The sequence below is a fragment of the Rhamphochromis sp. 'chilingali' genome (assembly GCF_963969265.1).
Source record: "Rhamphochromis sp. 'chilingali' genome assembly, chromosome: 4".
Taxonomy (NCBI): domain Eukaryota; kingdom Metazoa; phylum Chordata; class Actinopteri; order Cichliformes; family Cichlidae; genus Rhamphochromis; species Rhamphochromis sp. 'chilingali'.
The window spans coordinates 25,848,533-25,864,862 of NC_137948.1; the positions used below are offsets into that span (position 1 = coordinate 25,848,533).

General features: G+C 40.7%; 2 protein-coding genes across 2 annotated transcripts; one reads left to right on the forward strand and one right to left on the reverse strand.

The window, feature by feature from the left end:
* Positions 1 to 1,180: 1,180 nt before the first annotated feature.
* Positions 1,181 to 10,254, forward strand: elmod2 (ELMO/CED-12 domain containing 2). The gene is made up of 9 exons (XM_080879607.1): positions 1,181 to 1,337; positions 3,251 to 3,398; positions 3,490 to 3,518; positions 4,572 to 4,669; positions 4,752 to 4,881; positions 5,243 to 5,376; positions 8,095 to 8,163; positions 8,306 to 8,439; positions 9,405 to 10,254. Exons 2-9 carry the CDS (start codon positions 3,254 to 3,256, stop codon positions 9,560 to 9,562), a joined length of 897 nt encoding a protein of 298 aa, XP_080735733.1. The 5' UTR covers positions 1,181 to 1,337; positions 3,251 to 3,253; the 3' UTR covers positions 9,563 to 10,254.
* A 249-nt stretch (positions 10,255 to 10,503) lies between these two features.
* On the reverse strand, positions 10,504 to 13,523 carry ucp1 (uncoupling protein 1). The gene is made up of 7 exons (XM_080879606.1): positions 13,433 to 13,523; positions 13,105 to 13,238; positions 12,692 to 12,890; positions 12,039 to 12,236; positions 11,849 to 11,950; positions 11,335 to 11,515; positions 10,504 to 10,880 (listed from the first exon to the last, which is right to left on the reverse strand). Exons 2-7 carry the CDS (start codon positions 13,228 to 13,230, stop codon positions 10,766 to 10,768), a joined length of 921 nt encoding a protein of 306 aa, XP_080735732.1. The 5' UTR covers positions 13,231 to 13,238; positions 13,433 to 13,523; the 3' UTR covers positions 10,504 to 10,765.
* Positions 13,524 to 16,330: the final 2,807 nt, after the last annotated feature.

A 16,330-nucleotide genomic window follows, 5' to 3' on the forward strand; every position in this document is an offset into this window, starting at 1 on the left:
CACTTTCTAAAGCACTTCATCGAATCTGAAGGGCTTTTGAAAGATTTTGTGCAAAGTCTGTCCGGGTTGTTAAAACGAAATTGTAGCATTATAGATACTCTCTTATTCACCCTGATCTATCACACTGTCAATACAGTCTGTGTTAGTGGGGGGATTCCTTATTTAAATACAGCCTAGGTCTGAGGCAGGGCTTGGACTGCAGTAATTGTATGTGATAGACGTCCTGCCTTTAAAAGCCCCGAGGGACTGATTAGGTGAGAAAGCAGACTGTGACTTAATTACAGCTGAGAGCACCGTTGGTAAGCATCTCAGAATAGGCTGCATACATTGTCGATAAAGCAGATTAATGGGTAAGGGTGAGGGCTTTTGTGCAGCCCCTTTCGATAAAGTGACACAGTGGTGGGTCTTTATGTGCCGTGTGTTTTCACCATTTAAAAAAATTGAACGGACAATGGAATAATGGAGGCTTGTTGACCATTATCAGCAGCATAATATGACTGTTTTCTATAAACAGCCCTATGATAGACAGTGTAGCACACATTTTGTGAATTTGGCATCATCTTGTGGCTAATATTGGAAAATGCAATATCTGATTATCTGATTAGCTTCCAGCTACTACCTGCAGTTGGGATTTTCTTGTCTGAGTTATTTCAGTTAGTTTTTTTTTTTATTTGTTTTTATTTCAAAGTTATGTTTTCAGTTTAGTTTCCTTTAGTTTCAAGTGAAGGTTTTTTTTTTTTTAGATTATCTTTACTTTCATATTTTTATTAGAATGAAATTTCATCAAATTGAGAAAATTTCAAACTAAAGATCTTTTCTATATATTTGATCTCATTTTATTATTAAGTCCAGTAAGTTTTTATTGCACTTAACTGAAATTTCGTGTCTGGTTGAAATTTTAGACTGTGTAGTTGTGAAGTTGTCTGCGCAGTCATGACCACTGCGGGCAGTAGATGGCGCTGTAGCAGCACTAGAAACTATCATGCTGTGTTCAAAGACATCACGATATTAATCCTTAGTGATAAATTCAACCCAAGTTTCGAGGTGTGTCATGGACTGTTAATTGTTTTAACTTCTTAGTTGAACATTTAGAAACAATGTTTAAGTCTTGGTTAGAAAGAAGAGCCTGTCTTGTGTCACCTGGGAGACTTGTGTAGCTGTGTGCGTGGCATAGACGGTATAGTTGTATAGACAGTGAACGCATCACAGCCAGCCTGTTGTCAGGCGAACCGCCGCTAACCTTACCACCCGCCTGCGGCTAAGTTAGACTGTATCCTGGGTCTGGCATCGCTTTCCCTACGACTGGAGAGTAAGACGAGCATCACCACTCTCTCACGGTAAATATTGCCCAACGCATCAGCTACTCGTACGAAACTTAAAGTAGGTTAGCGTGGTGTTGCTAGCTACCAGTCAGACGAATGACAACCTGTTGTCTGAACCGGGTCATTTGGGGGAATTTAGAAGCCGGTATGCTCCTTTACGTAATTAATATCAAAAGTGGCTCACTACCACTTCGCTAGCATCAACATGCACCGCTTTCAAAAGCCCCATTAAACTCCCAGAGTGCCTGTAAATAAACTGAATGACCACGTATGTCCGAACTTAGCATTAGCATCAGTGCTAGCCATTGTTTTGGCTGTAGGAGCGTGGGCTCTTCTCTCATACCCACTCGGCGCTTTTATTGTTGGATGTTAATTCGCATTTAGCGATGACCCACGATTAACTAATCATGTCTTGCACTGAGCAATAGATTACTCTGCTTGTAGCAGAGTACTTCCTCAGTGGCTTCAAAAACGTGGTCACTGTGACAGACGGCAGTGAAGTGCATCTGCAACATGAGTCCAACTCAGGAAGCAAAATCCATCACATCCAAAGTTCAATATAAGTTAGAGGTGTTGGAATAACTTATTTGCCTGTAATATTCACGGGCATTTATTCACTGTGTCATAAGTGTTGGTTAAATTGTGTATTTTAGCACTAACATATATCAATTGAACACAATATACTCCATGTCCATAAAAACAACAACAACAACAACAAACATATTAATAATAATAAAGATTAGACTTAAAAATGTTCTTTTTCATAAAGGTTATATTTAGGGCTGGATCAGCTATCACTGACGTATTCCTTAGTGATGCTGCAACAGGCTCAGACTGCTGTAGGACCTCATGTGATAAACTCAGCACTTCTTCTTCACTCACCTCTTTTCACTCCCCAAATTTTTATATAGTGCTTGTCCTTAAATTTGTGTGTTCTCTCTCCCATAGTGTACCTTTTGTCCTGTCTCCCTCAGACTGTCACAAAAGTGTTTGCTCATAGTTGCTTGATTGCTCCAATACTGTAGGGCCTTATCTTACAGTACCTTGAGCCAAACGTTATCGCTATGTAAATAAATCAGAATCGAAGTAATAATCTGCTCATGTATGCGGAAGGGAGGACAAAAATAAGAAGCTGTTCTCAGTTTGATGCCGTTTAGTGCTTCAGAATAAGACTGGATCGTGTTGTAAAAAGTGCCCTCTTTCATTGAAAACAAAACAAAAAAACTGCATTAGATTAGCTTCTGCTTAATGAGCTGTAACCACACCAATGCACTAATAATTTAGCTTCTTAGTTTATTTTTTCATTTATACTTTAGGTAAACACGAATACAGACATGTTGCCTGCATCTTTCGGCTTTTCCTTTTAGTAGATGCCTTTGTCACACCCAACCCTCTGCATGTTCTCCTTCGCTACTTCATGAATCTACTCTGTGGCATTCCTGTTTTCTTGTTCCCGGGCAGCTCCATCTTTAACATAATTTTTCCCTCCTCTGCATATGTCCAAACCATCTCAGGCTTGCCTGTCTATCTCTGTCTCCAAACCGCTAAAACTCAGATGTACTGATGTGCTCATTGCTAATCTGGTCCATTCTGGTCACTCCCAATGAAAACCTTAACATCTTCAGCTCTGCCTTCTATCTTTTAATTATCGCCACTAAACCGTACATCATCGCAGGACTCACTGCATATTGTGAACCTTCCCTTTCACTCTTACTAATAAAAGCTATTTGAATTCTGAAATGTGATTATCTAAGTAAAACTTCATCACAGGGTTTGTTCTTGTACAAGGTGGTGGTTTTAATATAATGAAAGCTGTACTTCCTCCACCTCTGTTAACTTACACTCCAGAATAGTTTTGTGGTCCTCGGGTCTTCAGGATATTTCTCGCACCGTAGTAATCTGTGAACCTTAACCTGTTTATGTCCTAGAACATGTTTGGATATATCTGGGAGTATGTCTACACATCCTTCCTGAGATACTGGTTGAAATGGCTCATCAGACAAGTAACGGGGACATGTGAGCTGCAGAGAATATGCTCTGGACACAAGCCAGGGGCAGCAAGGACTACAAAAGCAGGTGCGTTAAATCACCCCAAATCTGCTCTACGTCTGCATCCTAGTACACATTTTCTCTGCAGTGTTAATGTGCTTCTTGTGTCCTCCTGCAGAGTACTCTCTTCAGTCATCAAAGAACAAGGTAAGGACCTTCTACCACTGTTGGCTTTTCTTTCGGGCTTACCTTCAGTAGTTCTGAGCTAATTGTTTTATATTGTTAAAAGATAAACGGTGGGTCTGCACAAACATTAATTGGCAATGATCCTGATAATCTGTTCAGCTCCTCTGATTTCCTGTTGCAGCTCTTTAATGCTGGGGGTGTGTTTGTCTGATTTTGTTTTTATGTGGCTGAAATCAAATATCGTTGATGATCTTTGTATCAGATGTGCATTTTTTTACAACATTTAGTTTAAATTTAGTTGTTAGTAGTTATTTGATATAGGCCATAATGGAAAAAAAGTTAATATATTAGGTGCTGATGTACAAACCAGGACAAAGAAAATCCAAGTGCTGTCAGCCAAAAGGCAAACAACAGTTTAAATACATTTTGCAAGACAGTAATTGCTCTTTTTTATTTTTAAAAGACTCACATTCTTAAAAGCTAAAGCAGAAATAGCTTTTATAGGCGTGCGTGTGTGTTTTTTAGGACTCTTTTCCAGTTTACGTTTCAGCACTGTCATAAATAAAATCTGTTATCTCATCACTTTTAGCACTGTCAGGCCAGTAAAAGATGTTAAGTGTCAAACATTTGAAAAAATATTGAGTATTTGGAGACTAAGAATGTGTAGATATGTGTAATAAACTCCTCAGGACTGGAGCATTGTGGATTTTCAAGTAATCTGAAAGCTTTCCAAGCCCACAGATGTGGAAAGGAATCACACTTTCCTTCACTATTGACCTCTTTATCTTTTATTGCGCAGTATATCCCCTGAGTTTAATCATTGCTTTATCTTTCACTACCCTAGCCAAGTTTAGGTGAACTGATTACACATGTCATGCTTGTGTATATGGCTTTGTAAGCATTTTCAGATCAATAGTCTGTCCAGGTGCAAGAAGAGATTAGCTGTGTCATCTTTTTGACTTTGAAAAAACAGTTATTTTCACTGTGGTTGTAAATGACCTAAAAGCATTTGCGCCAGATTTCTGTCTGGTAGCTCTCTGTGTTATAACTTTAGCATGCGCTCTTCCTCTGCAGGTTTTAAGAGGAGCATTGGAAACCACTAAGGATAGCTTAGAGCAATGCGTGGATCAAATTATGAAAGTGAAGAACATCAAACCTGCAAAAGATCCCAAGTAAGGTTACTTTGCCTGTCAGCTGCAATTCTTTGATGTAAGAGTGATTTTTGAATGTGATTGAATTGATCTTCCGTTGCAGGTTCAAAGAGAGCCTCCACATCTGCCTGCTGCAGATAACAGGATATAACAGCTTGTATATATCTGTAGAAGACTTGAGAAAGGAAGTCTTCAGCTCAGACAACCCTGAACACGAGGCCATGCTTTTGAAGGTATGGATTCCTGCTCCTAGAGCAATAGCAGTGAAGCTGTGTCCATATGCACAGGCTTTCTGCTAAGATGAGACTTGAACCAAGATTTGTAAACTAAGGAAAAATGTGTTTTATTATTATTTCTGCACATTACTAAGAGTAGCATTTAGGATTTTTTTTTTTTAAACATCGATTGACATAGTAAAGATAATACCACAGTCTAACATCACATCAGCATAGAAACACTGTAAGTTGTTGGATGGGAGTCTAAAATGCCGGCACAAGGTCATATTAGGAATCGTTGTACTTCCAAGTTATTGTAGTGGACGGATTTGATCGTGTGTGTGTGTGTGTGTGTGTGTGTGTGTGTGTGTGTGTTTAGCTTTGGGACCTTTTGATGCCAACAGTCAAGCTGGAGTCCAGGATAACCAAACAGTGGGGAGACATTGGATTCCAAGGGGAGGACCCCAAGACTGACTTCAGAGGGATGGGCCTGCTGGGGCTGATCAACCTCGTGTGAGTACAGTACCAGTGTAAAGGCCTTCAAACATCGAGTTCATTGCAAAAAAAACAACAACACGAAATTCTGAATTTTTGGGGGATGTGAACTTGTCGTGTATCATTTATGTACACACCAAAAAATTTGCGATTTTACAAAAATATTTGCCAAAAACCCCCCACAGTCCTCTGTGTTTTTTCTAGGCTGTTCCAAAACGCTCCATTTCTCCTCTGTCTGACATTATTTGGTGGATTTACTCGTTTACTTAGAATCATCATCCTTCTATAAGGTCCACTTCTGGTTTTGGCCTCGCTTTATGTTGAAGAACTCTGTCATAGTTGAATCAAGAACTGCAACCTGCCCACTTTCTGAGACCACAAAGTTCTCAAAGGTTTTCACAGTTTATGCTCTTTTCCCAAGAAGACACTATTGGTCAGCACAAAACATGTGTACTTTTTTTTTTGCCCCAACCACTCTCTCTTTGATCAGTGTGTCCACAGCACACTAAAGTCCTGGTCTTTGCCTCTGTACCTATTGGCAAAGTCTAATCTGTGACGTTTCTGTTTTTTGGACAGTAAACAGAACGCCTGCTATGCAGGTCATATTTGTGCAATCTGTCTGATTATAGATGCATGAACTTTGACACACATCAGCTCTTATAGGTTTTGTAATGAAATTTGAGGATTCTTGGAAACATTTTTTCCCCCATCAGGTGCTTTTTGGCTGAATTTGCTGAATGTTTATATTTGGTAGGCTCTAATGATTAAACCGATCCACACACAAGAAGCGACAACGGTACTTATCCTAAGATTATATTCCACTCAAGTTTTGATGAGAAATACTTTTAATTACCTTACACAGATTATGAAAGGTGGTTGTAGATACAGCTCAAAGGGTACGTATAAGGTACTAGGGCTGCCACAAACGATTATTTTGATAGTCGACTAGTCACTGATTATTTATGCGATTAGTCGACTAATCAGATCATCATCCACTGGACGTAAAACTACAGCTTATTGCACCAGCAGCATATGCTCTTATATAACTATCATTAGCTTACAGCTTTAAGCTTTTAAGGTGCTAACTAAAAATAAAGACAAGATGATAGTTTATTCAATTTTAATGAAATTTGCAGATTGTTTCGGTGAAGTTTAATAAACTCCTTGCTATCTAAAATATAACAGGACACTGGAGTATATTCTCCAGCATCTCACACTTCTGATAATCAGCTGTCTGCTTGACGTTTATTCAGCTGTGTAAAAACTATAACTTTAATCTCAGACAAACCGATTTACTCAGGAACAAATAAAATACTAAAAAAAAAAAAAAGCCAAACAACAACATTTTTAATTTATCTAAGTGACTCATATATATTTAACCTGAGTAGCGAAAGACGGCGGTGGGTTTGAAAACAATTTGCCGGGAGTCCGGTGTTCTCACCGCGCTAGTGACCTAGCCCCCGGCTAGCTATCGAGCTAGTGGGTAACAGACGTCTCCGAAAACGTCGGAGCGCTTTTGAAAATATGTGGTGTCCTGATAAACTGAGCCGATATTTGAGGTTTACACAGCTACATTCTCGGCTGAAAATATGTTAAACGTTTATTTTGTGACCCAGAAAGAATAATAAGAGTAATATTAAAACTAACTAGCTGCCGCCATTGTTGGAAACTGAGCTGGGCCGCGCTATGAATTCTGGGACACAGCTGCTTCTTCTTCTTCTTCTTCTTCTTCTTCTTCGGGGTTTAACGGCAGCTGGCATCCTTGTACATGCAGTGCTGCCATCTTCTGTTTCAGTCCGTTATTACACTCTTAAATCCTGCTACTTATTCCTGCGTCTTTTGGGATCTTACAAAGCTTCAAACGACGCGTCGACTATTAAATCAGTCGTCGACGATTTTGATAGTCGACGTAATCGTGACTAGTCGACAAATCGTGGCAGCCCTATAAGGTACACTGTTCCACTCCAAATGCATGGCTCAGTGTAACCCAACAGATAATTTTTAGGGTACAACAATAATTACTCACAAAACCTCACCCAAGTAAGGTAGATGGGAGCCCCGGCAGAAATAAACAAAAGAAGGAGAGGGCTTTGAACCAACAAGATTCAGGCTTCACCTATAAAATAATATTTGAAACAAAGACTGAAAAGAAGGACTGTCAGTAACTCCCAACTCAGCGAAAAATAATTAAACAGTGCTAGAGATAGCGACTAAAGACAAAAGTGGTGCTGATGGAGTAGAGGTGGCTGTTTCACCACCTCTGACTTTAAATGCATGCAGGTTGGCTTCTACAGCCAGTCAGCTGTAGGAAGGGTATAAAAGAAAAGAAGAGAACGTTAATGAGGATTATAAAAAGAAACACTGTCATAACACCTCCTCCTCCAAGTATTGAATAATGAGCCAGCAGAACCAGTATTCAACAGGACAAAGAGAGCGTGACAGCATGTCAGACAGGCTTGACTTTGAGGCTGAAGGACTTTAAAGGCAACCCCCAACACGTCAGTCGCTCGTTTCACTTGTTCTTTCGACTGATGAGGACGAGGACACAAAATGACAAGCGATGTGTCAGATTATTAAAGCAGCACCAGTCAAACACACATTGACTTTATTTTTAAAATCTGTAGGTCAGAATGATGTGACCTCAACATGTTTAATCATGCAGACTCTGTTTGACGTCATGTTTATTGGTTAACAAGAGACCATAAATAAACTCTTAATTTCTTTGGCTCTTTGCAGTTTTTTCAGTGAAAACTACACAGCGGAGGCTCGGCAGGTGCTGTCTCATGCAAACCATCCTAAACTAGGGTAAGAGACCTTCGATTCATATACCTTCCACTGGTGTTTTGTGTCGCATAATGTAGACTTTATTCATTTTTTGAAATTACGTTTTCCATATGCACAGTATGTCATTTCTACAGTGCACTTTATACTTTTTTGTTTTTTAAAGGTATTCCTATGCAATAGTTGGGATCAACTTGACAGAGATGGCTTACAGCCTGCTAAAGAGTGGCGCTTTGAAACCACATTTCTACAACGCAGTGCAGGGCACGCCTGAGCTGCAGCACTTTCATCAGCTGTACTGTGAGTAGTCGAATCACACTGCTGTTTGTTCTGTGCGTCTGATTATACACTCACCGGTGGCTTCATTAGGTGCAGTCTCAAGATTGCTAATCTTGGGTTGGACCCCTCTCTGGCTTCACAGCTGCTGTAATTCTTCATGGCAATGAAGTGCTGGAAACATTTCTTAGATTTTGGCCCATATTGACATGATGGCGTCACACAGTTGTTGCAGATTTGTTGAAAATGCGTCCATGATGCCAGTGTGACTGTGATAGTGACTGTGGATTTTTGTACAGTGACCTCAATGTCATGTGTAAGAAGCCACTTTGAGATGGTCTGAGCTTTGTGTCATAATGTGTTATCTGCTGGAAGCAGCCATCAGTAGATGGGAACACTGTGATCATAATGGGGTGGACATGGTCAGGAATAATACTCAGGTAGGTTGTGGTGTTTGGATGATGCCCAGCTGGTACAAAGGAGCCAAGAAAATGTGCCAAGGAAATATGACACCACCAGCAGCAGCCTGAGGTGGGATCCAAACGTTCATGGTATTTATGCCAAATTCTGAATGTTGCAGCAGAAATCGAGACTCATCAGATCAGGCGACATTTTCCAATCTTCTTCTGTTGTCCAATTTTGGTGACCCCTGAATATTTCCTCCCTTTTAAACTCAAAGATGGTTGTGTGGAAAAATCCCAGCAGATCAGCAGTTTCTGAAACAGACCAGTCCATCTGGCACTGCTATCCAGTTCACATTTAAAGTCACTTAAAAAGTCACTTAAGTCACAATTTGAACTTCAGTAGGCCACTTGGAGCATGTCTACATGCCTAATTGAGTTGCTGCCATGTGATCAGCCAATTAAATATGCAGTAATGAGCAGTTGAACAGGTGTATTTAAGGAAGTTGCCTGGTGAGTGTATACAAACAAAAACATTTTCTGATAGAAGGTAAATTTTTCAAAAATGTGTGTCTTTCCTCCTTACAGGCTATCTGGCGTATGAATTCGATAAGTTCTGGGTGGCAGAAGAACCCGAGAGCATCATGCAGTTCAACCAATACAGAGAAAAATTCCATAACATAGTCAGGACACACCTACAGGACCCTGATGTGTGTCTCACATTGACTGTCAGCTCCAAGAACTAAAAGCGTTTTTCACGATGTTACGATTGGTAGAAGGAGAAGCAGGAAAGTTCCTCGTAAACGTAGCTGAGCATTAAAACCCTAAACGCAGACTGAATACTGTTCGGCCCCTCCAGACAAGATCCAGACCAATAAATCCTCTTGTGTTTGGTTTTGTGGTTCATTCATAACACACATATCATTGTTGTAATGATATTTAAAGTTTCTCAAACTGAGCACAAATCCAACGCCCTGTACCTCAAAAACAACCATTCCAGAGGGCTTTCGATCACAAAGAGGACTGTAGAGAAAGTAACGGATCCGTCGTTTTGTGAGGCTTTAAGCACTTTGAGTGAGCAAGCAGCCAAATTGTTATATTTAAAGACAGGAAAGGACAGAAGTCCTGCTCAGGAATGTGAAGTTTATGTTAAGAGATAATGGCTAAAACTTGACGTGAGGAGTGATTTCCACTTTATTTTTCCTCTTGTGGTGCTGTCAGCTTAAAAGTCTTGCATGATTTAACGTGTCCCCACTGATGTCATTGATCTGTACTGTAAAATGTACTGTTAGTGATGTGGTACTCTAAACTATACTAAGCTCCTGTTTTCATAACGTTGTGTATCTTTAGACTGATGCTGAATTTTTATGACCTGATCTTTTTATGCCGTGGGTTTGCATTTGAGGAATGTATGTAACGACTCGCATCTCACTCACTCCAAGTTAGTAAATGCAGATTTGTTTTGAAATGTGCTTCATGTCCATGTGTTTAAAAGGCAAAAACAAACCACAACAGTTTGTGTAAAACAAGTCTAGTAAATTCAGGACCTGCATAAACACATCCTTTTATGCTTTATTATGGGTACCAGTCATTCAGTGTAAAGGCACACTGCTTTAAGCTAGCTAACATATAAAACTGACAGGTTTAGTCATACAGGGCTCAGTGCAAACTTGGCATGTTTCTGTAATATTCCCATCCATGACATCTGGAATGGGCTCACTGTGGCAAATTATAAATATAAAAGGAGACTGCTGTGTCTCCTCATGCACATAAAGTCAATACTTTTTCAGGAGGCGATCCTTTTTCAACAAAGGATTTCCGCCTTTCTCACCACAGGACAGTGGATTTGTTAAATAAGGTTAACACAAGAAATTATTGTTACTAGGGTTTCCTCATTCAGGTGCCAGTCCGGTTGTGGTTCAGGTATTACAGTCAAACTTTGAGGAATCTCAATTAACCACTTCGATCCTCTGCTTTGTGACCATCATGGCTCTTTTGATTTGTTCGAAGGAGACGAACATCACGATGTTCCACGATCCCAACCTCAGGAATGAGGGCACGAATCTACAAAATGGAAAAAGTGAAGAGTGAAAAAATTAAATTGTGTGTCATGCAATGCTGCAATTTGTTTTTGGATTGATACCGATACCAAGGCCAGTATTGCCGATACCAATACTTTTAACTTATAATGTCATGTTATTTAGAGGAGAGCATAATCATGATTTATGAGATGAATCATCAATTTTTAATGACCACTGCATTACTTTACTCAATAATGAGTTAACACACCTCTCATTTCACCATTTTTTTTTAAAAGGCGCTATAGAGTAGAAGGATCAGTCAACACAAAAACACTCAGACATTTTTCACATTGTATGCCTGAAGAATATTTTTCCTTTTATCCCGATTTAATTCAGTGGGCTCCAAACTGAACGTGAAGGATATAAAAGTATCGATACTATCGATATTTGGATCTCTTGAAGAGTTTGTCGTGGGCGGCGCAGGTGAAGAGGCTTACCCTTTGTAGAATGCTGTTGGCCCCTCTTTAGTTAACATGGTCCAGGCACAGTTAACGGCGCTCTTATACTGGCCCGGTGGTGAGTTCATGTATCTCGTCTTTACCACGTCTACTGGGGAGGCGATCACTGTGGTAACGAAGCCGGCGCCAAACGCAGACACAAAGTGGCACGGCAGATTGTCTGAGGACAGAGTTGGGGAAAAGATTACAATACGGTCTTTGTTCTCAGCTGTGCGACACAGAAAAACATGTCAGTGGATTTTGCAATCGTCTGAATGGGGCAATATAAGTTCTAGAGATAAATGCTAATATATTGCTATTGTACTCACTGCACCATAAAGAGAAAATACACCGTGTCCTGTACTGTAGGAGCCTGTTGTGCTGGTATCAGTTAAAAAGGTGAGAGGGTGTGTGGATTTTTTGCCAAATCAGCAGTCTCCCGGGGACTCTGTTTTTGTGAATGTGTGTGTGTGGGTTTGTGTAGCTCAGGCAAACAACCGTGAGCTGACCTCACCTGACAACAGCTTGTGTCTAAGGATGGCCTCCTTTATCAGGTCGTATGTAACCAGCTCTGTGCAGTTTACCAGGGCGTTTCTTGTGATGTTGGGTAATGTTCCTGAGGGAAACGGATACTTTAATCATTACTGATAAAGGATGTTATGGTTTGTCTTTTTTAAATAATGGGCAACACTCAAAGAATGTACCTTTCCAGAGCCCACGCAGGCCCTCGTGTTGGAAGATGTGTCTGTAAGCCTGCATGGTGCTGCTGTAGCGGCGGGCCACTCCGTCCAGATTCATCTGGGCTTGGAATCGAACCTTGACCACATCGGTGGGCTGCGCAAAGGACACCGCCATGGCACCTGTGGTGCAGCCAGCCAGGATACGTACCAGTACACTAGGGTCTGGAGAGAAGGAAAGACTCAGTTATTTTAATAACAGGCTTGAGAACTTCTAATTTTAGTATCAGTTTTAATAAGGAAGATAAGAAACTGATTCAACAACCCAGACTGTGAGAATCCTTTATCGCTTTCAAGAGAGAGATAACACTTTCCCTAAATCTTGTTTAACTTATCAGATTTGAAAAGCCTCTGTTCTGCGTAAATTATCTATTGCATGTTTGTCTGCAAGACATAGCCTTCCTTCACTCTCCCCACTTTTTTATTTTTAAAATGAAGCTTTCCTTCATCTGAATTCCTTATCTAAGGGAATATAAGACCGACTGCATCTATCTGATAAACATCTTTTTGATTTTTGACAGCTGGATATTAAATCTCGAAATCACGACTGTCACCAGTAAGAACAATTATGAAGGTTTAATTAACTTAACCAAAAAATAAATGAAAAGGCAACAACTTACTGTCTTTGCCACCGGTGTAGAAATTTTTAACGTTGTCATAGAGGCCGATTCTGACGGAGGCAAAGCACAGCTGTCTCTGCAGCCCAGCCACCAGACCATTATACAGAGACTTGGGCCCTTCTGTTCGGATCATGGTGCTGATGGTCCCAAACACCCCTCTGTAGCGGATGTCCCCCACTGCCTTCTTCTCTCCTTGAATCTGGGGTCACACATTGTCCTCAAAGTTAAAACCAGCTTTACAGAGCAGCAGCTTAAGAACAAATGGTTCAGAAAGGTGAAGAAGTTTGACTGAAGGGTGCTGAAGTGGACAAAGTTGACTTCTTCGTCAATGAGGCAAACATCACGCTGTGTCCCACAGTAGGCTACAGCAAAGCAAGACCGGCTAAAGATCATATTGATAGCACAGTTAGTACCTGTAGTCTGACTTTGGCTGTGTCCAGAGGGAATGTGACCATGTCAGCTATACAGGCTGCTACTCCAGCACTCGCCATCTTCACACCCAAAGGAGGAGGAACGTCTGAGGGTTTAAGTCCTACCATGTTTCCTACTGCTGGGACGACAGGTACGCATCCACGCACAGAAATAACAATTAAAACAACAAACAAAAAAATCAGTGTAAGATTCTCTTCTAGAAAGCAACCACATAAACATTAACCTCTTGTACAAATCATTTGTCTGTTTAAATGAAAGGTTAATCAATAATCAAAGTGGACTGATGCTCAAGACATGAAACACACTTACGATTATGATCCGAAATTAAAATTTCCTTTTGATCCTCGGGTGGATTTTTTGGTACCGAGCAGGATGCGATTGGTCAGATTAAAATCCACACCGGGCCCCACTCAGCAGGAAGGAAAGACTCATCATTTGCTGTGGTTTTATGTTTTCTGGCTGGCGTTTTTATGACATCCTCGGAGAGGCGTTACTGTGTACTCCTGTACACCTGGGTCAACTCAAAGTCCACAGACTGTCAGAAAGTCAATGTTCAAGTCACCTCACACAGAAAAACAACCATATAACGTCCCCGTTTTTTGGGTGTGTGAAACTGACGATTATTTCCATCCAAATTTCCACAGGTGTCATTAACTGATGACAATCTTTCTAAACGTTATGTTCATGCTTTCAAATATAGTCTGTGGAGTGTGCATTTTCTTTCATTTCACTTGGTAGAATTTGTTTATCAGCGGATTTTTCTTCTATCCAGGATCTGTGACCGACTTTAATATTGTCCCAATAATTATTTAACTGTTCAGATGAACTGTGTGCCACAAGCAGCAGCGATAACAGATCGGTATCAGGGTTCACCAGAGGCTCGTCTCCCCTCTCAGCCAATGACAGCAAAAAGCTTGTGATCAAGAGCGTTCGGAGCTGACCGGCTAAATCAAGATCTGTTCCACAGACTTTATGGTCGAGCCTCACAGCAAATTACCCCTCTGTGCTATCAGCAGCATTGTTGCGTCATACAGTTTTTGCTCTGTTACCCCTCATTTATGATTTCTATTATCTGTCTCAGTCTAACAGCTTTTACATTTCATGTTAAAGATGTGCTTTTTTGGGCCGGGGGGCAGAAGTGGGAGTGTGGTGACGTCAGCTGGCGACTGAAGTTCACAGTGAAGCTGATAAGAACTTTACATCACACCATGTTTGGCCTCTCAGCAGTTTGCCAGCAGTCGCTCCTGTTCATTACATCACACATGGTGTATGTACGTAACAGTATGGAAAATGTAGATTCTTAGAAAAAGAGCAAAGACAAGAAAAACATTGAGAATTATTCCCACATAACGTTTACTAATGCTGTCCCATTCGACAGCCCTATGTTAAAACTATCGCCATTAAGTTTACTATCATCAGATCTCTTTTGTCATTAAATTATTTTTAGTTTTTAAACATTTTTTCTGCATATTGGTTTGAGCACACCACAAACTACCCTCTACAAGACTGAATAAATACCCCTGAAAAACTGTTTCAACTAAAGCTTAACAACCTTCATTAAATGCTAAACAACGATTCATTGCAGTGTTGTATTAAACTGCAATACTTATAGTTACACCGAGTATTTTCAGTTCAATTCAGCCCTTTTTTGTTTAAACGGTGAGGTTCAGAGAGCTTACAGATATATCTCTATATTTAGAGAGCTTATATCTGCATTTCATCATTACAGGAGGGACTGGAGCCTAACCCAGGATACTCAGGGCAAGATGCAGGGTATACCCTGGACCAGGGGTGGGCAACTCCAGGCCTCGAGGGCCGGTGTCCCTGTAGGTTTTGTCCAAAAAGATGTGTCCTTGAACCAACACAGCTGATTTAAATGGCTAAATTAGCTCCTGCAGTTCTCCAGAGGCCTGGTAACAAACTAACCATGTGATTCAGGTGTGTTGACCCAAGGTGAGATCTAAAACCTGCAGGACACCGGCCCTCGGGGCCTGGAATTGCCCACCCCTGCCCTGAACAGTGTGACACAGGGCTATCACAGACCGATAGCAATTCAGTGAAGTTACAATCCCTGGTGAGCTTAACCCCACACATGTCTGTGAGGGGAAAACAGAGAACCCACAGAACATCTCCACACAGAGAAGCCCCAGGAACTTACTGCTGTGAGGCAACAGTGCTAACCGTGGCATGAAAAGGCATGAAATTGCAAAAAGTAATGGCAATGTAAAACGTACACTAATAATAAACACTGCAGATTAAAAAATGTTGGGTCGAGTTAGATAAATAGAACTGAATGGAGAAACTCAAGCCTTTTCTGTTCCTCCCTATATAAGATAATTATAAAGCACAGCTGAAATGCCCGAACATGTGTATACATACACTTATGATGGTGAACATTAGAGGGAGTGTAAGAAAATACAATTAAAATGTATTTGAAGAGCCTGAAGAAAACAAATTCTAATAGATTAATTATTTATAGCTCTATCATTTGTCTGAGAAGAGACAATCCTCACAATCAGCAGAAAGTCCTGCTGTAAATGAGCTCAGTGAGCTGTGATTGGTTAACCTAGGCCACAGCCCCACAGTGTGCGGTCCAGGAGGGAGAAAGAGACGAACTGTAACTGAGTAAAAGAGTACACATTCATGTACTCTTTCACCACAGACAATCAAAAACACTGAACAATCCAGCTGCACAGAGTAGTACAGTAATCTGTTACCAACAGTATTTCAGGAACTGCTGGTCTACAGCGATTTTCCCCACACAGCCTAATTTTTGCAGATAAAAAAAAAAAAAAAAAGAGAAAATATTCAGCGAGCAGCAGTTCTCTGGTCAGAAATGCCAGACTTTACTGTGCTTCACAGTCACCAAAGTTCAGTTCAGCAGAGCAACTTTGGGATTAGGTGGAACAAAAGACTCAGATCATGGATCAGCTGTGTGATGCCATCATCTCAACATAAACCAAAATCTGTGAGGAATGTTTCCAGCACATTCTTGAATCTCTGTCATGAAGAACTGAGGCAGCTCTAAAGACCAAAGGGGATCTAAACCGGTACTAGGATACCTAATAAAGTGTTCAGCGAGTGTATGAACAGCCCTTTGACGATGCAGTTGGTGTTTAGGATGGATTAATGGAGATCAGCATGTTAACCAATCTTCCACCAGATGGCAGTATCACTCCTTGTTTTCAGACTGTAGGCGCTCAGCAA